The sequence below is a fragment of the Silurus meridionalis genome, chromosome 2, assembly GCF_014805685.1.
Source record: "Silurus meridionalis isolate SWU-2019-XX chromosome 2, ASM1480568v1, whole genome shotgun sequence".
Lineage (NCBI taxonomy): Eukaryota > Metazoa > Chordata > Actinopteri > Siluriformes > Siluridae > Silurus > Silurus meridionalis.
In genome coordinates this window covers 16618063-16646003 of record NC_060885.1, presented here as the reverse complement: position 1 = coordinate 16646003, position 27941 = coordinate 16618063, and the positions used below count along the sequence as shown (strand labels likewise).

Here is a 27941-nt window from a genome sequence, read left to right as displayed (position 1 = left end):
GTAATGAATTTATTGTTCTATAAGGGGAAGCCAGTGTTCCAACTAAGCATTATTAGTCCCCATGCTGAGCACTGGCTAGGCATTAAAAAAAAAAAAATGGACTGACTACAGACCATTATTCTATTTTGAGCTAAATTAACATTGACAATAGAAATTGACCCTAGATTGTTCGCAAAGTATTCAGTTTAACCCTTTTAATCAGTAATATTCAAATAGAATACAATGGAGAAAATTCACTACCTTTAAATAGTAGTTATGACTCAAGAAAATAGAAGAAAAAAAAATAAACTTGAACATAGAAATCTTAATAAATTGTTAAAAAGTACATGCCAAGATGATCAATTCAATATAGCAACACTGCCTATAGATTGAAGGTACAAATTATTTCGCTTAACAGTTACAGAATTTTGAAAACTCAATTATAACAATACTTTTCTGAACCCAACATGGGAAAAGTGATGACTCTTACTGCATACTTTTTTTCATGATCAAGTGTCGTAGTGAATATTCTTTTGGATTTTTTAAATCTTTCATGCATACTTCTATATGGTTCTAGTACACAGTATTGTATCCGTGTAAGAGCTTTACTAATAGTCATCCGCAAAAGATTAATATGCCTGTCACCTAATTTTAAAGTGGACACCATGCAGTAACTCTGCCTACAAATGTCTCTCAGATAAATGGGGAAATGCAAGTAACCAGGCACGTTGCCTTACTCTCAAGTCACATATTTAGTGTATTATGTCTTGATGCATTTTCTGAGCTCAGTAAATGTATACAGACGTCCATCACATCTCCGAAAATCACCTAAAAAGATCTTTTCCTAAAGAAGAAGGAAGCACTAAGGATGCATGTCAGCTCATGACAGGCCAGCATTAATGTCCATCGTGAGGAGGAGAGGAGGCTGCAGTGGGCTCAGGAGGAGGATCTGAGTTGATCTGATCAACGATGAAGCCATAAAGACTGACATCAGGCCTCTGACTCTGACTGTTCTTCACCACCACATGAAAATATTGCTTCAGGAGACCATATAGTTTCCCTTAATAAAAAGAAATAAAGAAAGAAATTAAGCACATGAAATTAAGAGAATAATGAAATCTGCACAAAACCCATAAAAAAATAAATAAAAACTTCCCTAGACAAATGTATTAAATGAACAAATGCATTAATGGTGGCTAATGGAGACATCTCAACATTGATTTCTGAGTATGAATCATTTCAACTACTCAGCAAAAAATGTATACTAGACAATGAAACACCACAGAAGGTCAGGTGCTTTATGGATTTTATATGTAAAAAGTGTCAGAAAAAGAACTATAAAAGTACATTTTTAAGTTGGTCACGAGTGTGCCCATAATAAAACAGTTTATGGATTTTTCTTAAGCTTCATTCATCTGTATAATGATGACACTTTTCTAATGAAGGTAAAGTAGAATCTGAACAATCTGTACATGTTTTTACCTGGATGAAAAAGAAAAAAAATATTTTTAGAAAGATTTTTCTGGTATCGGACGAGCAGGTCTGTATTTAAATGGCTGCCAAGACAAACGATGTATTCTTACCCACTGTGACATGTTTATCTGTTAGAAACTTGTGCAGATCATGAACGTCCCTCATGAGACCAGAGTCCCCGAATGTGAAATAGGCCACATCTCTGCCGGCCTCTGCCGCCGCCATTAACTGCAGCAAGGCTGAGGTGGGGGAGAGGAAAAAAAAATAAAAGAACAAAAGTCACATGTCATTAAACTGTATTATGATTCACAAACCAATCAATGCTAATGCACCATATGCTGGGGTGGACTAGCTAAACATACATATGCAACTGCTTACCGTAATAACATTTATTATTTAGAGGTCTCCAAAGAATAAGAGGTACATTTTATGGATAGTTCACACAAACGTATGATTATTGCACACATACATTACTTAAGAAATAATAATAATAAAAAAATCTGGCTTTCATTTTTGTCCCAAGCTCTTAGCTTTAGAAAATATGAGTGACAGGTCCTTTTTTAAAGGTAAATAATCCATTGCTAACATTCCTTATTAAGATATTCAATCTTAGTCACCCAGCATCAAACAGTCTGAGAATACTTTAAATATTTTAAGAGGCTTGATACAGCATGTTGATTAATGAATAACATGCTAATGAGAGCTGCTGCTTACAATGAGTAATCCGTAATACTGCCTTCCCCCAACATGGAAATACTCGAGTATAAATAGCTAAAATGGTAGTGTAAAAATAACTGTATATTCAGCTCCACTGCTAATCTTGCTGGCTAAAGAGCCAAAGCTTTAAGAGATTAGAATATAAAAAAAATAGAATCTAATTTTCAAAGGTGATGATAATTTTCACTTAAATATCTTCTCGAAACCAGATTCATTCAAATGACGTACTCTTGTACAATGTTGGTTCTCATAGATGAGACTTAAGACTAAATGGATAACAAATTTAGAGACAAGGCTGAACTATCAATCAGACTTTTAAGCGATATAAACATGTGTTATACTTGAGGCAGCCCTCATTTACTCGTGAAGCTGATCAATAAAATGAGAGTTGTAATTACCTCTTAACTAGATAAATAGATGAGCGGTGAGTGTAAGATAAAGTAATTGGATTAGATAAAACAGATGAAAGCTTCGTTTTAATCTCTTGTTTATGGAAACACACTTGACACACATTCAGCACATGACAGGAATATTTTACTGAGCAGAAGAGCCCTCAAAAATGTTCAGCTCTAAATAGGATATTGATATTTTAAAGAGTTCTAATTAACCGAGTTAAGACGCTGATAGGACATTTTCAGTAAATACTGACATTCTGAAGATAATATAAAAGACCTTAATAAGTACTTAGGATAGCCCCTGCAGTCACACATCACACCTTATTCACTGATGAGGTTATTAGCATTAAACACGAGGTGATTACTTTTTATTCATCTCTCTCTAATTGATGAAGTTTAGAGTGGAAAACAGATGTTCAATTATGTCACATGCCCTGGGCAATCAGCTGCTCTACCTTTGAGTCGTGTGTCTCCTCCGAATGCACCACATCCCCAGTTTCCTGTGGCAATGGCTGAGAGGTTCTGGGGTTTAACGCTGTGCCGCACAAACCCACAGTACGCCTGACAGAAAAAGATACACACATGCACACACTAAATAGTAAGTAGCGATAACCCTCTGGGAAAGTTACCATGGGTGCATGCCAAAGAGGGTGTACAGATAACCCTGGAGCATGAACACATAAAACAGCAGGATATTAACAGAAAGTGTAAGTTGCCATAACCAGTCATGAATGGCAATCAGTGTCTGTTGATCACACAAAGCATACAAGATGATAGACATGGAACTGTTGGACTGGAGAATTTGGATTTGCACACAGAGCTTGCTACTGACCTTGTTGAGTTCCCTTGTGAATTTCTCAGGGTAGAACTGCTCCATGTAGTTTCTGTACTTCAGCGCATCCACTGCTACAATCTCTGTACACCTTCTCTGCCACTCATCCCTAAACAGGAGGAAAGAACATTATGATCCAACACAACAAATGGCTACTATGGAACAATTTACTACATGGCTATTTAGAAGTCCAGTTAAGTAAAAAGCTGCAGAACCAAGGTGCATTTAACCAGGGAGACATAATATGAAACAATATGGAATGTTCTCTATTTCAGATAGAAACGTTCTTTGTGCAAATCAATATGGATTAAAAATGTTGTTAATTTTTTTATGTGGGGTAAGTGAAGTAGAAAACCCAGTATCATAATCTGCCTGGGGCTCCTGGAATTACAATTACACAGAAGAAGAGGTCCCACTAAAATTGAGTCTTTTATTCTGTTCCTGTTTTAACACCTTAAGAATTCATGGTTCATACAGGGGCTGAAGTGTGAGATGAAAAACTTCATAATTATAATCAAAGCAAATCTGGCTTATATTAAAGAAAAACTTCAAATATCTGGTATGATTTGTGATCTTTAAATGTTCTACAAAATACCTCCACCTGAAGCAAACATTCATTCTGATACTTTAAATCTGACTTGCATTTGACCAACATGACAGTATTCAGTTATTCAGCAATATTCAGTTATCTATGCCTTTGATACATTATCCTGTTTGTCACTATTAATAAATGACGACGATGAACATGCTAAAATGAGGGGAAAAAAGAATAGTTGTTTTAAAAAGAAATTGTTATTAGTATAAGAGTTAAAATCACAGCATTCAGAAGGCTTATTTTCTCTATTATACCTTGGTGTCTCATCTTTGTGATTAGCCTTCCATTTGTAGCTCTCTGCATAGCCAGAATACTTACTGTACTGCTCTGTGCCTGCACACAAAGAAAACAAAAATAACAAATAAAATAACTGCCAGCATCTAACATCAGGTAGAGAATTCATTCATTTAAACACGTGCTTCATATCAAACAATCAGGTAAAATCCCTTATTTCAGCATACAAAGCAGTCCCCCCACAAGTACTAGTGTCATTCTGAAGTGCTATTATACTGGAGTACCATTTATTAGAAATAATATTTACACTGCTTGAGAAGCAAATTTTTTAGGTCTGTTCAGGTTCAGGTCTGTTATTACAGAGAACTGCACTAGAGCATGCACTAGAGCATCAGTAAAACAAATGTTTAGTGATTAAAATAATTTTTCGGTGGATCTTATTTATTTATTTTATATCTGAGAAAAGAAGAGACGTCATGAATAAACGTATGTTGTGCTGAAGGTTTTAATTTCGGGCCATTTTGATTTATTTATTTATATTTTTAATAAAAATGGTCGAACAGAAATGTGCGCTGCATTAATCGCACGTTCATAAAAATGTGTGCCGTTGGAATTAATTTGTTTGAATTTTGACATGCCTAATATAAATATAATATAAGAAGTAGAAAATACAGGTATTTGTGTAAAAATGTAATAAGTGAAAGTAAAAAGTTGTCCAAAAAATTAATAGTGAAGAAAAGTAATGATACCACACAAATCTACTGCGTACTTCGTTACTTCCCACCTCTGCCATATAGGCAAACAACAACATTGGGGTAGTAATTGGCCTCCACTCTATCAGGCTACAATTGCCCAACTATATTCTACAAACTGCCCAACTATATTTACTCATCTTTACAGGATTGAAATATTTTCAAGCGTTAACATTTGTTCCAAACAGCACATGACAAATAGACCTTTCTTAGTCTTCCAGTCAGCTGAATCTGAGTGAGTGGGAGATGGTATGGGCAGATGAGGAATGGCTGGATCTATCAGTGCACACCTCCGTATAACAGAAGCCAGCCTCTTCACATGCCGGCAAGCAGGACATGCAAGGCTATATACAATCTCTCCCACTTCCCATTCTCCACCACAGAAATCATTCATCTTTTACATTTGGTATGGTTTCAAAAGCTGCTCAAGTAACAAGGTTTATCAGGTGGATAGGTCTGAAAGTGAAGCTTTCTCTCGATCACCAATATTATATCTTAAAGTAAGACAGTTTAAATCTCAAGAGGATCATAAAGACTAACACAGAAAATCTAAACTAAGACAATTGTCATATGTTGAGATTTTTTAAAGACTTAAAAAAAAAAAAAAAGACAAAGATATCTGACACATAAAACAGATGTACAAGGTGCAAGACAGTAGTTTACACATTAGCCTGGGTCAATTATTCCAAGGTACTGCTGTGTAAAAATCAATCACTAAAGACACACATACAAAATGCAGTTTTAAGCATATTAAAAAATAAGTCAATCAGTAAGCAATGATGTTCAACAGTTGTGTATACTATTGTCAGTATAAAAGGATTAGGGCTGGACAAATTACTAACCTGGGGACACTGGACAAACATTGTTCTATTTTTTTTTTTTTTTTTGTAGTGTCTCAGCTAAAAGAAACACAAGAGGAACAGAAAACCCCTAATCTTTATAGCAATTCATTTTATTTGCAAGTAATTTTAAACATCACAGTGGTGCAACACACCTCAATAGTTTCAGTTTAGCACACGTATTCAAGCCCCGAGATCTGCTGCACTAAACACATCGGCTCAAGTGCAATCTAGCTACAGGAGACCTTTCTAATCAAGAACACAAAAGCCAAACTCTTTTTAGACCAGAACACCACAAATCAAAACCGAAATGCTGACAAACAACTTGCCAAAGGCACAAATACGATGTGCTAATTTAAAGGTTAATCATAATCTTGTTTGTTTCTCCTGTTAATGTGCTAGCAAACTAGCTTATCGTAATTTATTACATCATGCGCTCTACAACTTTTTTTCTGGGCAGCATTTTGGATTTTCGTATAAATGTAACATTTATACTATACATATACTTTTAAACGTGAGAAAAGGAGTTAAAAATGAACCATAACCACATAACTTAATATCCATAGTTATGGCATGAACAAATGTTACAAAATGTGAACTACACAGAAATTTAGATGTATTCTTTGTGCCACCCCTCGCCAGATGTTGCTCAGAATATTACTAGCTAGACATGGCAGAGTCTGTCTTACTCTCACACACCCACAGCAGGAGCAGGCTCATGGTTTTGGTGTGAGAGATTAATGTGTTTAGGATGCAGGTTGCAGGACAATAACTCATGACCTGGGCTTCTCTTTAGATCTAAAGCTCAGTGAAGGAGAAGTCTCTACATAGTGGGGAGGGTGTGTGTAGTGTGTGGACTCAACACAAAGAGTTGGAGGGTGAAAAATAAGGCAATTCGGGCAGAGGAGAAATGAGAAATAACAGAGGAGCCTGGAGTGAATCAATGTAATGGATTTACGTTCAAATTGGATGGAGAGGGGAATGGACGAGGAATGAATGGAACTCAATGAATGCATAGGCCTCAGTGAGCAACGGCAAATAACTTGCTACGAAAAAAATTACAGATGGTCAACTCAATTTATATAGAGAGAGGTGTGCTGAAAACTAGATGGTATTATGGGATAAACTGAGTATGAACGTTTTTTATATAAATATTGATTAATTGTTACATTATGATGCTAGAATAGGCTGAAATTTCAGTTTGAATAAGTATTTACCTCTTGTGTTCAATTTAAATAATTATGGGGATCATATCAGACTACTAAACAATTCAGATGAGAAAAAAGGCTTAGTCCACTGAGAACAGCAAGAAGAAGCAGGTGTCTACTGAGACAAAGGGGAGCAAAAGGGAGATGAAAAGTCAAAAATGTCTTTACCTGTAATAATAAGGCACTCGTTGTATTCTAAAGCCTCAGTAAAGAGACGTGAGACAATTAGCTCTGGGTTGATGAGAAAGCGAATCTCCTCTTGGACCAACCCATGACCTGTTACCCCTCCACCTACCATCCTGTTAGCAAAGTCCACCTGCAGATGAAACACATGTCGAATGACAACATTAACAAAGATTATCAGCCACTGGTTGCTTAGGTCAGAGTTTACATTTCTCAGTCACGAATCACTTACAAATCAGCCATTTCAAAGATGGGCCAAATTACAAACGGCTTTCTATTTGTTTTCTTGCATCGTGCAGAACTTCATTTGAGAAAGAAAGTTTGCACTTTATCATAAAAATAAATAAATAAAACATTGCAGCATGACCAGAGATTAAGAAAAAATATAACTCTGCATCTTCACTACAGACTCCATAACTGTGTTTGAGCTTGTGTCCTGCCATCAAACTAATGCATCAGCTTTTATTAATGCTTTGTTCAAAAAGTTTCAGGATCTGATTTATGAAACAACAGTGATATGAATGCAAATGATGTATCCGCACAGCTGAAGCTGATACAAGTTATTGCAAGATTCCCTATTTACATCGTCATACATACCAGACAAAAAAAAAATATTCTGTATTAAATCAATACAATTATGAAATGATGTAATAAACTCAGTAAGTAATTGAATAGTCTGGGTGTGCCCATTCTAGACTCTGCATCTCGGTGCTGTCTGGTGCCAAATGCCTTTTCGTTTTCAACTGAGCAATCCAGATTTGCTGATTCACATTCACATTTTGTGATGGTTATATGGGTTATTAACTATTTGGTTAATCTGATTATCTGGGTTTATTTATATTTTATTTATTTGCTATTGTTTGTAGTACACAACTTGCTATACTAGCTTAAATATTAATGATACTGGAGATTTATTGATTATTTATACCATATATTTTAAAAACAATAGATGCAACTCTCATCCTAACTATACATAAAAATTTAAAAGTGATAAATTCGGAAGCTTTTGATTTTACAAATAAATTCGACTATATGCATATTTGTTTAAGCCTCCGACTTTTATGAGCATTATTAGGTGATCAGTAAATGTCAGAAAGACAAAACAAATACAATTACTAAAGACATGGAGCGAATTTGTTTGCTGTGATGTTCGACAGGAAAATTACTATTCCTTAATTTGAGTCTGAGGTGCCTGGAGTCTGCTGCTGTGTGGAGCTGTTGTGCAGTAATAGGGGGTTAGATTGTTGTCTATTCTTACTGATCAGGTTACTCAGTTTAAGGGTCAGGATGCTGAAACTCTTTTCAGCACTACTGACAGACTGTCAGCTCATGACAAGCTTCTGTAAATATCCATCAATCTGGCCTGCAGGACCTCAGACCTCCCCAGTGGGATCTCCCAGGGTTGCTCATGTGTGTGCATCAGCTGTCAGCATATGCTCCACATGGACAGAGAAGAGGGGAAAATGGGTGAGCTGGCATGACAAAAAGTTGACACTCTGGCTGCAGTGATGTCAAGATACTAAAGCCAAAGTGGGGCATGGGGTGCCAATACAATAACTGCATTAAATGACTTAGTGCAATTAAATGGGATCAGAAAAACACAGAACCAAAAAGCTAATTTTAGAAGCAGCAACACATCAATATTCATAATTACAACTTAATGGTTTTAAATGAAACCATAACAATACATAATCATTAATAAGAATAAGCTACAAGGTACAATATGAAAGTGAATCTTTATGATAGCAGTTAAAAACCAGTCACCAAAATACAACACTGTTATTACTTTTTAGCTGTGCAATAACATTACCTGTGTGCAATATTACATGCAACGTGCAATATTACCTGCAATACATGCAATACCACCTGTGTGAAATACTACCTGCAATGCGTACTTTTTTCTTCCCTTATTGTATTTATACATTGTACTGTGTATATACTGTATATTATAGTTTGTGTATATTCTTTTTATATATTTGCATTTATTTTTATTTCTTTCCTTTGCTGCTGTAACAAAGAAATTTTTCCATTGTGGGACGAATAAAAGGTATATCTTATCTTAATGCATTTTTAAGACAAAATCCATAGCTCTAGTGTTAATATTTTTCACATTGTGAATTGCAAACAGATGAGCAAAAACAGATTAAGATCAAGTCTAAACATAAACGGCATTTGTAGCAAGTCCTAACTTAATATAACAATTGTAAAATATAAAATTAATACCATAACATTTCTGACCTGAAATGATCAAACCATTAGATTTGTGAGCTAAAGTAAAAACAAAGCTTTTGCATATTTCTTGGTATCAGGGGAATATGTTAAAATGTATTGAAAACTTAGTATAAGGGCATTTGTTTTGGCAGTCCAAAAAAAAACTATCAATAAGTTGCCTAATAAATAAATAAATAAATAAATAAATAATATAATAAAAATACTGCATCTTTGTTCGTATGCCACAAAATCTCTAGTAAAGTGTTTTATTAGCGAATCTAAACGAGCAGATTCTACAACCTTTATTATTGTTTGCAGTATGGGTAAATGTGTAGTCAATATTATCCATGATAGTCCCCCGTTATGGTCCTGTTCATGTAAGACATTCCTACTTTTTAAATATGGCTTATTTGATTTGATTTTGGGAAATGAATAATGTATGTATGCAGAGAAATGTTCACCTGCAGCATGCCGTATCCCTGATCCTCAATCGTCCCCTCACAAGAGATATGAAGTCGTGTGAGCCTGGTAAGCAAGCTGAGAGAAAAGAAAATGACAAGAACACAGTGTCTTAAATGCAAAGCACAATAGATCTCTGGCAACTTTAACCACCAAAAGAGAGCTGAGGTAATCATTTGACAGATAGGGCAGATGAGTTTTGGTTTGAAGTATTTGTTTAAATATTAAACTTAACTTGTTTAAATATTAGTCTTAATATCATGTGGAAATTATTTTGGGTCTCAGTAGAAGTATTGAGTGGAAATATAACACAGATAATCTGCTCTGCCCTTAAAGTAAATAAATAAATAAATAATAATAAAAAAAAATACTACCGGTATTTTAAGTTTTGTTATGAAAACAAAAAGTTAAACAGACCAGACAAACAGACCAGTAGTTAGCAGTAGTTAGTCACAATCCAGCTGCTACCTTTGCCTTTTAATATTATTGATTTCATTGGATTGGGATTTTTTCTCTCCCTATGTATCATTCTGCAATACTGTTTTACACGCATATTGTGCTCTTGTGTGTTAATCTTTTTCTAACTTTATTTTTTTATTCCCCTTTCATCCCTGTGTTGCATGCAAAGGAAGCCACTGCAAATAAAACTATCCTTAATGAATAAATAATTTATCACAGACAAATTTTAGTTAAATCTTACTTTAAAATGAATACTTGCTTCAATTTGTACATTTTTCAAGATGTTGAATATATAAAGCAACTACAGACACTGTTAGGCTTAGGAGATTAAATACTGAGCTTACATTTCAATAAATGATGGTACAAAGTTTTTTGTGTGATTAACTATGAAATATATAAAGTCTTTTCCCAGTTTGATTAGTAATGGAAGCTACAAAACTGCAGCTCAGGTCTTAATGTATTTTTGAGCAGAAGCATTTCAGTGGTCTGAGATTTTAATAAGCTTAAAAGACAGGCAGATCAACCTTATCTGCTTATAAAGTAGATTTTTACTTCCTGTTCCTTCACTCAGTTTCCAGACTGCACTGCCTGGGGAAGCAATTGGCCTGAGAGTCTACACAGTGCCACGCTTCATTTATCAAGCGAGCTGTGGGTTTAAAGGCATGATCTCTCTCAGTGGATGGCACAAGATATGCGAGGCTCTTAAACTGGTTCACATGTAAAATAATCAAAATTTGCATTTTTTTTTTTTTTTTTCTTCGTGGGTCAAAACACCCATTTTACATTTTTTTACACCACATACATTTGTATTAAAAATTGAAAGTACCTTTCCCATTTAGGAAAACTGTTCAGGCCTTGTCTTGTAAATGTCACGAGACCTGTGGGTCCTGAAAGGGGAAACAATATGTGCCTAAGTGCAAGCATGAATAATGTGAAAACGTACAGATAATTTGCTTAAGGTCTGAATGCCATGCTTACTTTCAGTGGTGACTCTTCTGAAATAGCACAGAATAGTTTTGAGTTTTTCAATCTTCTTGTGAGAGGATCCTTCAAACAATCTGCAAACAAAAGAAAACAAAACGTGCTATTAAAAAGAAAATAGAACAAAAGAAATGAGTGGCATCTTGGTTATCATGGAACAGGACATCCACACAGTGTTTCGTACCCACACACACGTGACCAAACTCAATGCCGCTTGCTCATGGAATGCATGTCCCTTCAGTCGGGACAATAATCACGAGGCTGCTGTCCTTAGGCTAAACGGTATAGTTGTGTAACACTGCACCAAAAAAAAAAAAAACACAGAGGAACACAACCGCCTTCTCTTAAAAGCCATTAAGGAGCTACTGGTCCACTTTAAATGTCTGGAATAGCCAGAGTTATGGTCTTCCTTTATGGCTTTCTGTATTTAGAACAGCACAGTCTTCCAGCTAATCATGCACTAGCTTTTATCACATCTGATAGTAAAAAATGAAAATGCTTTTATAGAATAAAAATAAAAAAACTTAAAAAATACAAATTTTATTAAAATGAATTTTCAATACAACAAAACTGAAATCTTTAGGGAGAAAAAGAAAATACTGCATGGAATCTTTACTTAGTAGAAAATTCATCTATTCATTAAATTCAAATTCATTTTACTACCTGACTCATGAGACAAACTGCTTTCAGTGCAGATTAGCTGCTGATATATAAAAAATAAAAAATATCTTTGCTTAAATACACAAAAGCAGTCTCTATAATTAACTGTATTTAGCAACATTTTTATAAAATGTTAAACTAGAAACGAGCTAAGAGGTGGCGGTAGTTCATACGGCACCACAGTGACATCCTAATACTGTTCTGATCCAAAAAACTTTCGAAAAGACCAGTTTGGCTCAAGTAATGTAACTACATCCCTAAAAGATCACCACATGGCCTAAAATGTTCAATTCTGCACAAAAGACAAATGACCTCTCTTTATCTGTGTCCCTTTGGGTGTCCCTAAATAGATGGGGGTGTGGGGTGGGCCTGTACAGGCAATGCCAATATTTAGCATAATATAACTACATCTCTGAGTGCCAATCTATCCATCATGTCACAGAAGGGGGGGAAAAAAAGGAAAAAAAACACGGACAGGTCTGCCAAATAAGCAATCTCTAGATTGCCCAGTGCTCGACTGAGGTGCAGCACGAGCAAATAAGTGAACTGATGGACAGTTATTCAATTAGAGTGGGCTGCACCATAACGATCTGCATGTCCGGAATCTCTACCGTCTTTGGAAAACCCGTTTCCTATAGGCTGGCTTTTGCCAGAGAGCAGAAGAGGCTGATGTACTGGCTATGTCCCTTAAAGTCTATGTCCCTTTGCTGCGCTCATCTAAATAAGCCATCTGACTTAATGCTGCAATCACTCAGGCAATCACAATCCAACCCACTTTAGCCCTCTTTAGCCAGGGGAGATAAAACCCAAAACAAAGAAATGACTAAAATGGGAATGTAGGGTGGTGCAGCAGCGTCTGGCTTTGTGCATGTGCAGGGTCTTGAAAATATTTAAAGTAATATGCTTGATGGATTTCTGTTTCCGTCTGTGCAAAATGAATATCGCTCTTCACTATACAGTATGTTTTATTTACACATAGACCAGTGATATGCATCAGGACAGGAATTATAAAGGTATTATACTAACTTTAAACCAAAGGTGGTATATTAGATTTTAAGAGAAACTGGATACTGTCTAGCAAGAAATGTGCAAGCACTGCTGGTATCTAATGATATCTTAACAACGTTTTAAGCCATGTGAATTCAATAAGCCATAATATTATTGTGAACAGACACCCTAAATATAATCACCTGCGAAATGTGTATTTAAAAAAAAAAATTCCGTATATAAAGAAAAAGAAGCCAAATTGGTAGAACCATCTGCAAAAGTAAATGTAGTAAAATGTTCCTTTAAATGTAGTAAAAAAAAATAGATAAAGCCAAAAGTATGTGCATCACAACCAGAAGAGCTTTTAGAACCTTCCTTTCCAAAACATGGATATTAATATGAAGCACCTATTAATAACATCCAACAAAACCACTTTTCTTTTGATTTTGGAATCTGGCTGTAGGGATTTGCCCATTCAGCCACAAAACCATTACTGAGGTCAGGCATTTCCAATTCATCTCACCAGTTTTCAATGGGGTTGAGGTCAGGGCTCTTGAATAAAGGTCACTTGAACACTTCCAAGCCAGCCTTAGTAAACTAAGTCTTCATGGAGCTCACTTTATGCACAGATGCACTTCCATGGTGGATCAGGTTTGGGCTGGACCCCTTAGTCCTTGTGAAGTGAGGTACATGGTAGTCAATGTATACATTCATGTTCCTCCAACTTTGCAGCTAAAGCTTAGAGAAGGCCCACATTTAGAGATATGGTCAAGTGTCCACATACTTTTGGCTATATAGTGTAGATTTCTTGTGCACTATAGAGGACTCCGAGACACATCATTGTGTTTAATTTATTCTTTAAAGACCTGAAATTTTAAAAGGTGATTTAATATATAGGTGCAACATGAGACAGAAAAGAAACATTTCTACTACAAAAAAGACTCAAAGACACTCAGACGTAATGGTGAGTTTTTCTTATGACACACGGCTATAAATTAATACACTGAGCCAACAAAATAAGACAGTTTGAATTTATGGCATTTTTATGGTGGTTGTGTTTATCAAGTGGCTTGACTTATCTTCTTTACTGATTATTTTTTATTAAAACTTCTATTTTATTCGATTTGCACTGTATTTTAAATCTGGTGTGAAGCTGTAAAATGTGAAGTGTTTCTGTTAAATAAATGAACTGAAAGCACAGTAGTTTAATGGAACTACTGGAATGGGATGGTATCAGAACACAGGCTGATACTCAAGATGTCATTACCAGTATCAGTATCAGATTAAAAAGTAGTATATTTAGGTCATGAGACAAACTTCTCACAGCCAAGAATGAATTTAGGTTTTCCAGAAATGCATTTCATTTTATTCTGCACAATATGCTGCATGGGAACGGCAAAATTATATTACACGTGTGTCACTTTAAGTGAATTCTCAACGCAAATAGATTTTACTCCGTTCCTGCCTAAAGGCAATATATTAATTATACCGTTCCCACAACATATGAAGCCGCAGGCTCAAATTACAAAATTAGTTCAATATTAAGTAGTGGCCAAACGCCCATGCAATATCGAAAAATAATGCTGCCCCGTAAATCACTGAGTTACACTTCTTAAATGCACTGAAATACACAAAGAAGCGGACTGCAAAGTGGTTATGAGATTGTATATTGAGGTAAATTGTGAGTGCAAGTTTCGGTGATGAGAAACCATGAAATGTGAAATCAATATCTGTACCTTCCAATATATAAGATCTTTCAAGAGCAGTGATACCTTGAGTAATGATAAGAAATGGTGAGTTACCTGTAGAAATTAATCTCAGGGTAGTTGTTGTACTCAGACTTGCGTGAGTTGCGCCTGGGGAATGTACAGAAAAAGGCGTTGGCCAGCAAGCAGGCAATTTGTTCCTGGGACAGAGTCAGGGACTGATTCATGTTCTGCTTAAGCAGGGGGATTGGCTGCAAAAAATGGGAAGGAGAAGGGGGGGTTAATTAGTTTGGTGAACTGACCAGGACGGCAGAATTACATTAAGCAAATGGCCAGGAGGTGCACCCTGCTGAATTTCACTATAAGCCAGCAGCAGGCATCAAGTGCTATTCATCTTCCCTGAACAGACTTAAAGACCCTCTTAAGGCCAACACATGTGACTAATCAATAGTAGCATTAATAACAAGTACATAAAACTTATTTTTAAAATCTATATATACTTTATTTTCCTCATAGCCAAACTGAGCTGCCTTTCTACTGTATAGTATAAAAGCAGAGCAAGAAATAGGAGATAATCTAAATTTATGCATGAAAATGATTTACTACAGCAAGTTGGGATAGTTTCATAATTTGTTACATATAATCTATAACGTAACAGGAGCTAATGTCAAAGCCAATGTCAACATACAAGAAGAAATACAGAGCATAATACGGAGCCTTCGCTCCTCTGAAACGGAAAGTGCCGCTGTTCTTGATATGTACAGTGGGTACGGAAAGAATTCAAACCCCCTTAAATGTTTCACTCTTTGTTATAGTGCAGCCATTTGCTAAAATCATTTAAGTTAATTTTTCTTCCTCATTAATGTACACATAGCACCCCATATTGACAGAAAAACACAGATTTGTTGACATTGTTGCAGATTTATTTAAAAAGAAAAACTGAAATATTACATAGTCCCAAGTATTCAGACCCTTTGCTCAGTATTTAGTAGAAGCACCCTTTTGATCTAATACAGCCAGGAGTCTTTTTGGGAAAGATGCAACAAGTTTTTTACACCTGGATTTGGGTATCCTCTGCCATTCCTCCTAAAAGATCCTCTCCAGTTCTGTCAGGTTGGATGGTAAATGTTAGCAGACAGCCATTTAGAGGTCTCTCCAGAGATGCCCAATTATGTTTAGGTCAGGGCTCTGGCTGGGCCATTCAAGAACAGTCACGGAGTTGTTGTAAAGCCACTCCTTCATTATTTTAGCTGTGTGCTTAGGGTGATTGTCTTGTTGGAAGGTAAACCTTCGGCCCAGTCTGAGGTCCAAAGCACTCTGGAGAAGGTTTTCGTCCAGGATATCCCTGTACTTTCATCTTTCCCTCGATTGCAACCAGTCGTCCTGTCCCTGCAGCTGAAAAACACCCCCTCAGCATGATGCTGCCACCACCATGCTTCACTGTTGGGACTGCATTGAACAGGTGATGAGCAGTGCCTGGTTTTCTCCACACATACCGCTTAGAATTGAGGCCAAAAAGTTCTATCTTGGTCTCATCAGACCAGATAATCTTATTTCTCACCATCTTGGAGTCCTTCAGGTGTTTTTTAGTGTTTTGCACTGAGGAGAGGCTTCCATCAGGCCACAAAGCCCAGACTGGTGGAGAGCTGCAGTGATGGTTGACTTTCTACAACTTTCTCCTATCTCCCGACTGCATCTCTGGAGCTCAGCCAAAGTGATCTTTGGGTTCTTCTTTACCTCTCTCACCAAGGCTCTTCTCCCCGATAGCTCAGTTTGGCCGGATGGCCAGCTCTAGGAAGGGTTCTGGTCGTCCCAAATGTCTTCCATTCAAGAATTATGGAGGCCACTGTGCTCTTATGAACCTTAAGTGCAGCAGAGGTTTTTTTGTAACCTTGGCCAGATCTGTGCCTTGCCACAATTCTGTCTCTGAACTCTTCAGGCAGTTCCTTTGACCTCATGATTCTCATTTGCTCTGACATGCATTGTGATCTGTACGGTCTTATATAGACAGATGTGTGGCTTTCCTAATCAAGTCCAATCAGTATAATCAAACATTTCTGGACTCAAATGAAGGTGTAGAACCATCTCAAGGGTGATCAGAAGAAATGGATATCACCAGAGTTAAATAATAAATCTGCAAAAATGTCAACAATTCTGTGTTTTTCTGTCAATATGGGGTGTTATGTGTACATTAATGAGGAAAAGAAATAAACTTAAATGATTCTAGCAAATGGCTGCAATATAACAAAGAGTGAAAAATTTAAGGGGGGCTGAATACTTTGGGTACCCAATGTATAAGACTTTTGAAATCAACTCCCAGTCATGTAAAAGACCGAATAATTTCAGTTGACATTATTTAATGTAATTAGAATACTTTTAAGTACTTTTAGATCCAAAATTTAACTGCTTAAAATGGATACAAATACAGCGAAGAAGAGCAGGCACACTATTCACTTTAAAAAAGAAAGTTTGCCTTTAGAAATGTTCATAGGGCATCTGGTTTAGATTAGTGATGTGTATCAGGACTGGGGTGGTGCAGGATCTGACCAAAAAGCAGAATCTTGCAAAACACAAGCATGTGACTCTGCATAATGCATCTATACTAACAGTATGCTCAAGATTGCAGCGTTTGAAATCTAGATACTATTCTGTTTAAATTTTAGGGAAAAATAAGTACATTTGGCTGAAAAAAAAAATATATATATATATATATATATATATATATATATATATATATATATATATATATATATATATATATATATAAAAACATCCTAATTACATCGTACATTAAAACCAATCACTGTCTATTGAGACTAATTATTAACCTGAGTGTAGTTTAGGTTTAGGAGCTGTCAAAGCTAATGTATTAGTAAATACTGTAATCTTGTATTAGCATCACAAATGCAACTTTTTTTAAAATAATATTTCAAGAGATCTGATAAGCAGTGTATAATGAGGTGAAATTGAAACCACAATTATAAAATGCATGACTGGTTTTGGAAACATTTGGCAAATATTTCTCAAGAAGCAGTTTGAAAGCCTCAGGGTAGCAAAGCAGGTGCTGGATGAGTTCCTTTGGCCTCCATTAGCTCTGCTCCTAATGAGGCTAGTGCAGATGTGGCAGTGTATTTCACTAACCACCTTCTTCACCCATCCCTAAGAGCCTGTTAACAGAGAACCGCTACTCAAATACTCGCCTGGTATTTTGATCCAACTCTGCTTGTCTAACAAGTATCTTTTTAATCATGATAAATGAGAGAGTGTAAACACATTAACTACTGTATCATTTTCTAAAATGTACAAGTACAGGACTTACCTGAGTACAAATCCGTGGAGCGTTCAGGGCTAATTTTGTCATCTTTGGAAGCATAACGTCAAACAGATACTGTGCCTCTGTGTGCTCCAAGCCCTATGAATGGGAAATGAAGGGGTTACTAGCTTTATTAACTCTAGAGGTCACATGAACGTAGGGTCATTTGTCAGCTTTTGAGGGACTGAGCCATAAAATGGAATAAATAACATACAAAATCAAATCTGTTTTTACAAACAATGAAAAGCTCAACAACATAAGCCTCAGTATTTACTCTGAATAATACTGAACTTTACCCAAATGAGAATAACAATAAGTAATTGGTTTATTTACGTTAATATAAATTTAATAATGATCTAAGAACTACAGCAATTAATAGTAGGTTATTTTTAACACTCAGTGTTCGTAGTACGTTATTATAACCTTTACATTTACAGCATTTGGTAAACGACCTTATCCAGAGCTTCTTACATTTTCTTGTTCATACAACTGAGTAGCTATGGTGTTAAGGGCCTTGCTCGGGGGCCCAGGAGTGGCATGTTTGTGTGGGATGAATTTGAACTTGCGACCTTCGGATACAAAGTTCAATGCTTTAACCAATAAGCTAACTCCTCCTCATGATCAAGTGTTCTGCACAAGCTCTGTTCTGGTTAAAAAAAAAAAGGTTAACCTGATATTGTAGTGCTACAAATTTCAAAGCTTCCTCAAATAAAAACAAGACTGGAGAGCAATATCAGAGCGCTTTCATATCTGTAGAGACAGTAACAAATAAAGATCTCTTGATCAGAGGTTACAGAAACACTATTGTGCAATATCAAACAAACCCCCAATGGGGAATGACATCAGTGGAGTGTAAATAATAAGAGTGGGTTTGGAAAGCTTTCAGTTCACTTTAGCCACAACTAAAATAAAGCCAACTCCCCCCACCACACACACACACACACACACACACACACACACACACACACACACACACACACACAAAATAATGCTTTGCATTAACCACTCCCATTCGGACAGATTTCATGCTAAACTAGCTGGCTCAGCAGTCATGTGTGATTTCAGCAAAAACGAAAACGCTGCTGTTTTTTTCTCACAATGATTTACAGCGCACTTATTTACAAACATATCGGCTGCTATGGTCACTGTGATCAGTTAACGGCCTCATTTCATCAAGGTTACAGGGCATGCCTGGCTGATTAAATGGGATTCCTGGAACAGACGGGAATGGCTAAAGGGAACTTCTGGACAGGAAGCACTGACTGACAATTTTGCCAAGGAACGTTTATATGGCTGCAAAGAAGGCCTGACTAAACTCTGTCATAAGTAATGACCCAACTGACATCATAAAACGCTCCTCTGGGCATAATGAATTTGGTTGGCTGACAGGGCAAACGAGACGCCGCTGAAGTAGCAAGACTTAGAGCTTTCTAAATCAAAGCATCCTCATTTCCAAATTCTGCCCATGCAGCTCAGAGAACTGGCCAAGACGAACACACTCCCCATCTCTATCCCTTCTTACTGCACCTCTAAGAAAGGAAGCCAAAGAGGAAGCGTAGGTTTCAGAAGCAGTCTGACAGCCAATTTACCATTTGCTTAATTAATTTGTCTAATGCATGGTGTAGTGAAACTCAAATTGGAAATCTTACTTAGAAGGAAAATGGAGTGAGCAGAATTCATATAAATGCTTTATGTTCACTTTCGACTGAGCAGGCAATGCTGACATTTATCAGACCCCACCTCAGTGACACTTCCATTTCAGCCACGCGTTCTCAACAATTTTACAAGACAGGTCCTCATTTGTTTTTTTTGCTTCTTTACATAACCATTATACGTGGGCTGTCAATCAAAGAGCCATGCAACAGTCCTTGTATTTGAGTTAGGCAGACTTTATTATATATATATATATATATATATATATATATATATATATATATATATATATATATATATATTTGTAAGTAGTCCTATTTAAACATTTACAAATAAAATAAAATGGACTGTTTGGGGAGCAATAATGTTTCTTTTCACAAACGCATTAGAACACAAGTTCCATGTTTCTAATCTGAGAGTCTAGTGCCCTCTGTTGATTAAATGAAGACCAAGAGAAATCTGAAAACTTAATGCATGCTGTCACAAAGCTGGAAAAATCACAAAATCAATGATACACAAGCCAAACTGCAGAAAAAGACAAGTGAGGAAGTTAAATCTTTTCCAGAGCTGATTGTTTGACAGAGTTCTCTCCAGGGATTGGAGGCATATTTGAAACCATGCAATTCTACAATTCTTACTCTGGCTGAAATAAAAATTCTCGTAATTGCAAGAAAAAAGTCTGAATTAGGCAAACTTTTGATTTTTATGGCAAGAATGGGCTTCTATATGAATCTTCTCCTCGGCCCCGCTGTTTTCTCCCTGTTCCTCCATTTTCTATTCTGCACCGCCTTTTGTGTTTACCTGTTTAGTGGGAGGTGCATAAGTAATAATGGTTCGGTGGGGAAACACAATGCTCTGTGTGTAGTTAAATGGACTAAATGAAGCATCAAGGCAAATAATTTTTGTTTTCAAATTACTCGAGGAATCTTTTCAGCTCTATAACATACACATACAACACACAATCGATTGACATACATACATAACACACATATACATACATACATACATACATATACATATATATATATATATATACATACATATATATATATATATATATATATATATATATATATATATATATATATATATATATATATATTATATATATATATATATAGCCAGTGGTAGAGAGAAAAGTAATTTGGACACCACAAATTTGGAGGCCCACAATTTTATAGAAATTTCTGAAATGCAGTAACATTAAATTTTCCCTTCACTCTAACTAGGACACCAAACCTGTTCCAGCATGACAATGCACAAAGCAAGCTTCATGAACATATGAGCTCTGACCTAAACCCTATTAAACAGCTTTGGGATAAAACACCCCAGACCTCCTCGTCCCTACATCAGTACCTGAATTTACTAATGGCCTTGTGGCTGAACAAGCACAAAACATTGCATTAGAGTGCATAAAGCATTAGATATGTTAATTCTCCATAAATATGAAAGAGTGTGTCAGTCTGTACATTATTTTCTGCAACCGACTGGTGTCCCCTCCAAGCTGTATTCTAAAAACCATAGCTGGTGTTCCTGGGATTGGTTCAAAAACTGCTGTGACACAGATCAGGATAAACTTCTCGGTTGTGAATTTAAAAACCCTGAACTTAAAAAGACATGCTTCATTAAAATAAACTGCACTTTGCTAATGGTTTTAAGTAGACCTCTTATAGATTTAATGGCCCACTTTAATTAATGTGCCAAGCCATAAAATCACACAGCCAGTAAGTGATCTACGCAATGATGGCATTTGCCAGTAAAATTATTAAAGCAGGAATGAGGAATGCTGAACTCTTGACAGGCACTTGATTACTGAAAATAAATGGCAGGCACAGAAATGGCTTTTAGCCTAAGATGCGATACAACTAACCACTATTCTTTTATTTAGAATACAGGAAAAAACTTATTCACATCACAAAAATGGCGTGTAAGCTAACCACATCCTAATGTGGAGTTTTTAGGTTTAATTCAAATCTTAATCACTTTGCCTTCAGGAACCAGTTCACTTAGTGCAGAGTCGAACTAAAAAAAAGTCCTTGAGATAACGTTTTATCAATATTCTGATAGACAGGATAGAATTTAGAAGGAGATTCCATTTTAAAAGGTACGTTATAAAATGTGTGGTTAATTGTCTAACAGAACAGATAAATAAATAATCAATATATTATTATATAATTATAATATCTTCTTATAATCAAATGGTACATTTTTATTTATTAAAGTGCCATTATGAAAGCGAGCCAAAAATCCATCTGTTGAATGTGTTTGCTGGCGGTAAGCAGGTAAACAGGGCGCCACTCTCCTGCCAGCTGTTGCTCGTCACACTGAATGCCCACCTGTGGTAATTGGTTGGTGCTTGATGCCACTGAGCCTCTAGGGATCGAGCACCAGAAGGGCCAGACACAGACTGCTGAGTGTGCAGCCACTCTGAGGCTAAACTGCGCTGTCACTATGACTGAACAAAGCAATGGCCTTTAACCGCAGCACTAAATTAACGGTAGACACAAATTTCTTCAGAGACGCTCTTTAAGAGCACATTCCATAAACAACTTTATTTGTCTGTTCCAGGAGTCTGTTCGTTCTACAGAAAACTAAGCTAACACTTCACACTATAACAGTTCGCACACTTTTGAAAATATTTTTTTAAGCTCACGTCAATGCTTATTGCACAGAGTGCTGCCAAGATAAAAATGAATCACCCTGATTTCTTTTCCACAAAAGCATTGCATATTTGTAATTTTCAGGCAGATTGTTTTTTTTTTCCCCCCCCATTTAATATTTCTATTAGTGGAAAAAGCATCAGCATCATTTTTATTTTTGTAGAACTTTATAGACACACTTAGCAGTTACTTGCAAGAAAATATATGTACTTGCATGCAATGCAATCATGCAGCCAGGAAATTTAATGCACAAACACAAATACATCACAAAGACGCAGGCAATTACTTACATCAGTGCAAAGAACATTCAGAGCTGTGAAGTCCCATCGCTTTGCGTGTGCTGCATTGTAGGTCAATATTGCTTCCTGCAAAATTAAAATTGCTTTAAAAAGAAAAAAAACATGCTAAAATAATCAAATTCATAGACAATCTAAGTACAAATTAAACTGATGGATAGAAAAAAAGGAAAAAGAAAAGCAATTATAAAACAAACTTGTAATGCTCAGAACCACAATACTGTAACAATGTCGCCATCTTCTGGTGATAAAAAAAGTTTTAAAAAGGTTTTACTAATCGAAGTAAATCTGGAGTTTTACTAAAGATATATTAATCTGGATCAGTACACCAGTCTTAACAGTGCTCCAGAACTGGTTAACACTTAAAAGGCAAATGTGACTGAATAGATATGTCAATCTTTTCCTTCACTGCTATCAGACAATTATCAATTCTTTCAATAACTCACTCTGTGCATTTCTCCTTTATTGGTTCTTCCGTAATTTTTTATTAGTTTCTCTTGGACCATACGTGCAATACAATTGCAGCACCAAAATAGATCTGTATGCATGTGACATTGCATCAAAACAGTTTTCATTCATATTGCATTTAATTTGTTTTAAATCTAGCATTTATACACAGGAATGAATCGCATTCGCTTGCTGATCGAGCTGTGTATTATATAATCTCGGGAAAAGAAAAATATATACATAGTCCTACTCACTACTCATCCAAACGCAACAAAAATCCAAACACAATTATATGTACGTAATTGAACATCTTTGAAATTTACCCGAATATCCAATGAACTTTTGCATTCGGTTTCCAGGGCAGAAATAATGAGCTCCCACCGACTCTGCACCCCATCCTGCCACAAAACACGGACACACAAAATCTAAATTCAGTACTTACGTACAATAAAAATCAAGCTGTCTGCCTATGACCTCTGAGATATGCTGTTAGAAATCTAATGTAGGCTTTAAAGATGTCTTTGCAATCAGCCTGAGAGTTAAATATACCTCATTCTCCAAAGGAAAAAGGTTCTTCTCTGAGCAGGGCATCTTGACCGTCATATCATCCCAGGCATCTCGAAACTTGCTTGGGTACGGAACAGGGACCTCACCTTCTTTGAGCAGGTCAGTCTGTAATGCAATGAAAGAGAAGTGTAAAGTTCATTGTCCTGGTAGTGCTATACCAGGAATATTCTGTAATTCAACAGGAATTCGAAAACATGTTCCAAACAGTAATGTCTAGATATCAAGGAAACCAAAAGAGTACAGCGGTTCATTAATTGTAAATAACTAGTTTGTCTTTGTGGTATGAATATATAGTTAGAAGAGTAAACTGTCTTATTTAAACAACAGCTTTTTCATTTAGCTACTCAACCATTGAAGAGTTACCAGAAAGTCATTTCAAGCATCAGTGCCTGTGTATCACTGACCTGTCATAATGTAAAATCTGCTTATTCGCTCCATTTACATAACCTAGAGAATGAACAAGTCATCTAAAAGTACGGTAGCTAAGGAAGAGGTTTGCAGTCTCATGGGTGCTGCTTATGTTATAAGAGGCTCTATGCATTTCAGGGACTAATGGTATTAACTTTAGCTATCGAAAAGACACTGTGTAGAGAACAAAGCCATAATGTTCAATCACTGCAAGATACAGATCACTGTCACAAGAAAAAAAGGAAAACAAAATCACACAACAATCATTCTCCAGACATCCTAAATCAGTTTTTCTTATTTCTCTTATGATCCTTTTACTCCATCTCTAACTTGATGTCCCCTGCGTGCCAGTGTGGATCTCTCAGATGCTATTTAAAATATTCATACTAATATCCTGCTAAATCCAAACAAACAACCCTGACAAAGCTGTGACTAAGAAGGGTTTGAGGGGTTTTTTTAGGGCATTGCCAGTTGTTCCAAGAGAGTGTTCATTCTTTCTGAAAAAGTGGCAGATTCCACATTTCAGTCACTCTGTAGCTCATCCAATACAGTCACTAACACAATTACAATTTGTTTAAAAAAAACATATGCCCTTATGTTTGTTTGAAACTTTAACAAAACACTGAAATATGAAAGCAGATTTTATGCTGGATTTAAGCCCACAGGTAGAAGTCATTGCTGCATCTCACACACTAAACATCCAGAATGCAGCTCATGTTCCAACTGACAAGAGGGCTGAGGCAACAGCCACCACTGTACTCATTTATAATGAGAACCATGGCCCAAAAACAAAGAAATCCATTTTAGATTATGGTGTAGTTTTACTCGTAGTATAATAGTACAGTATGTACATCTCTTCAATATAACGAGCATATCTCATAATTAGAGCCAAAGCTTTATGGAACAAAATAAGTGTTTTAAGACTGATGATAAAATCCAGAAGACCTGCCTTATCATTACTAAACATAAAAATAAGCTTCTTCCACAATTCTGACTTCTGATGAAAGCTTTAATGCTTCATAAAGAATCATTGCGAAATATATGGCGTGAAATAAAAGAACGCAGACGGTTTATTTAACGTCAGAATTATTTTAGATACCAAACAAACCAGTTTCATCAATTACAACACAGTGGGCGTCTCTAATGCGCCACGCTTTATATTTTAAAAAAAATTATGAAACACTTTTGAAAGCCTTTTTAAAAGAGCATGAACTACAGACTTAGCTTTTTTTTACACCATTGTAAGTACACAGGAAACATTTCTTCCTCATCAGACACATTTAAACACTAATTATAATAAACTAAATGGAAAAGTCCCGAGAGTAGACACAGTGAGCCAATTAGGAGTTTTCAAGAGATCAAATAAAATGCATAATTTCTCTTTTACGGTCTCATCTTTCACTCAATCACATGACATTATGTGTCAGTTCTGTTTCTCTTGTAAAAGTGTAACAAAATCCATCCATGAATAACTGCAGAATCAGATAAACTCTCATAATCCCTGTTACAAGTATGAATGTACAGAACCTACCCTGATGAGCACTTTGTGACTGTCTGTTGCCCGGAGCGGGGGTAAGGCCTGAGCACACATTGGCATCCTCCTCAGCTCGTCTATTGGTGTTCCCAACCACTTCCTCAGAAATAGATCACTGAAGAGGAAAAAAAGAAAATAACCATGATAAATCAAATGATTAATACATTTCAACAAAAAAATACTTTGCCACATGTTTGCATACCTTTTTTGTGAATGGCTGCTACTGGAGCCTTCGGATGACAGTGACGAACTTCCACCAGAGACGGGCGTGTTGGAATTATCTGTTTCCATGACTGCCACATCACGCTTAGTGATAGTTCCAGGTTCAGGTTTAGTGTCAATGATGTTAGTAGGTTCTACAGGAAATGAGGATTGAGCACAGAGCGCCTGAGACTCAGTGTTGGGAACGTGCCTTTCCCCCAAGCTGTAACACAGCAAGGAATTGCACGGTGGACTTTCTGGGCTCAGCATCTCCACATCAACACTTGTATTGTGAGATAAACTAAGAACCATCGTTGCATTTTCTGTAGATATGCTTGCTACCTTCCTAGGATTGGCTTCCGTTGCGTTAGATACAAGAGCCTTCTCTTCTGTTTTGGGCTTCGTTTCAGTGACCGCTTTATCCTGAACACTGATATTAGTAGAACTCTGTCCAAGTGCAGTCTCTGTGTTAGAGTTAGTATTTATGGGAGTTTCTTCTAACTTTTGGTCATCCCTTTGAGACGCATCAAAATGCATGGTTTCTTTCGGCTGGAAAGCATCTTTCTCATTGCACTCAATCGATTTATGATGGTCTGTTCTCATGTCTTCAACGGTCACATCACTACTGATATTGCTGTGGAAACAACACACATCAAATGTCACAGAAAGGGTTCATGTGTTAAACTAATTTTTACATCAAATCACATGAAAAAAAGCAGAGTTTGGGTAAAATGGAGACATCTACCTGTTTACTTCCATCTGGGTTTCATCCATGGTTGGTGCTAGCACATTGGTGGATGAACTACCTAAAACGCCAATACAAGGAATTCAGGCTGATGCATTTGAATGCATTGCAAATGAGACCACAATGAGAAACAGATGAAGGATTACTAGATCATGTCCAATGTCAACCACAAAACTTCTTCAAACCTCGGTGTGTTTCAGTGGCTTCCTCTGAGTGAGAGTCAACTTCCAGTTTTAACCTTTTCTCATTCTGTAAGACGCTCATTCTTTCATGTCCAAGCTGTATTTTGTCTTTCAGTAGTAGCGATTTTCTGCAGAAGCTCACCAAACTGTTGCTAATGGAACTGCTAGTATCTGCTATTGCACAACTCGAATGACCAGCAAATCAGCTAAGTTAGCATGCTATATAGCTCTTTAGCACCACGTTTTCCTTCGAAACTGAAGATATAATCTTGTACCAAATACACTGAGAGCAATGCTTAGCGTTTAAACAGAAAACCTATTCAGCCCTTAGAGGTTTCCTACACTGTTATAGCGAGAGCTGCCAGGTTTTTGCATATAAGCTAAGCAGCTAATTAGCTACACTGCTAATTCACGCAGAAATCTCGATTATTTGGGTCGCAGTTTAATTTTCGCCCTGTTTAAGTACAATGACTGAAACACCAACTACACTCGAATTATTTTCCCTCTTGTTTCCCGGACTGCATTGAGAACAATCCGAAAGGTCCGTTATAGCGACTTGTTTTACTTTCAGTCTTAAAACATTCGTTTACGGCAGACACGAGAAACCAATCAGAGCAGTGATATCCGCAAATGGGCGGGACTTGAAGGAAGAAACCGTGGCAGTTAATTCTGCCGTAACAACAAATGGTTGTGTCGTGAAAACCTAGAAGTATGATACTGTTTTTAGTACCTCAAGCATCACTTATTGCAAACTGATTGAAAAAAAAAAATTACTCAAATTTTATAAAGTGTTTTTCTGAAATGTATATACATTTGTAAATGGTTGAACATTTCTTCTTCTTCTTCTTCTTCCTCTTTCGGCTTCTCCCATTAGGGGTCGCCACAACGGATTATTCGTCTCCACACCCACCTGTCCTCTACATCTGCCTCTCTCACACAAACTACCTGCATGTCTTTCTTCACCACATCCATAAACCTCCTCCTTCCTCTTTTCCTCCTCCCTGGTGTCTCCATCCTCAGCATTCTCCTACCAATATACCCTATGTCCCTCCTCTGCACATGTCCAAACTATCTCAATCTCGCCTCACTAACCTTGTCTCCAAAATAATCTCTAATAAACTCATTTCTAATCCTGTCCATCATCGTCACTCCCAACGAAAACCTCAACATCTTCAGCTCGCTACCTTCAGCTCCACCTCCTGTCTTTTACTTAATGTCACTGTCTCTAAACTAGGGGTCACCAACATGGTGCCTGCGGGCACCAG

The 27941-nt window shown here is 36.6% G+C and overlaps 1 protein-coding gene across 2 annotated transcripts; it reads right to left on the bottom strand.

The window, feature by feature from the left end:
- Positions 1-284: 284 nt before the first annotated feature.
- On the bottom strand, positions 285-27288 carry parga (poly (ADP-ribose) glycohydrolase a). 2 transcript variants are annotated; one of them, XM_046863153.1, is made up of 18 exons: positions 26680-27288; positions 26495-26555; positions 25751-26383; positions 25546-25663; positions 23589-23711; positions 23363-23437; positions 22587-22661; positions 17990-18082; positions 14767-14921; positions 11315-11394; positions 11163-11223; positions 9880-9955; positions 7193-7340; positions 4246-4324; positions 3397-3505; positions 3020-3125; positions 1563-1691; positions 285-1039 (listed from the first exon to the last, which is right to left on the bottom strand). In XM_046863153.1, the coding sequence occupies exons 1-18, from the start codon at positions 26756-26758 to the stop codon at positions 876-878; spliced, it is 2364 nt and encodes a 787-aa protein (XP_046719109.1). In that variant the 5' UTR covers positions 26759-27288; the 3' UTR covers positions 285-875. The 2 variants fall into 2 exon arrangements, with proteins under 2 accessions (XP_046719109.1, XP_046719118.1); XM_046863162.1 differs by lacking the exons at positions 26495-26555; positions 26680-27288 and having other exon boundaries at positions 25546-25665; positions 25752-26000.
- Between the last annotated feature and the right edge of the window lie 653 nt (positions 27289-27941).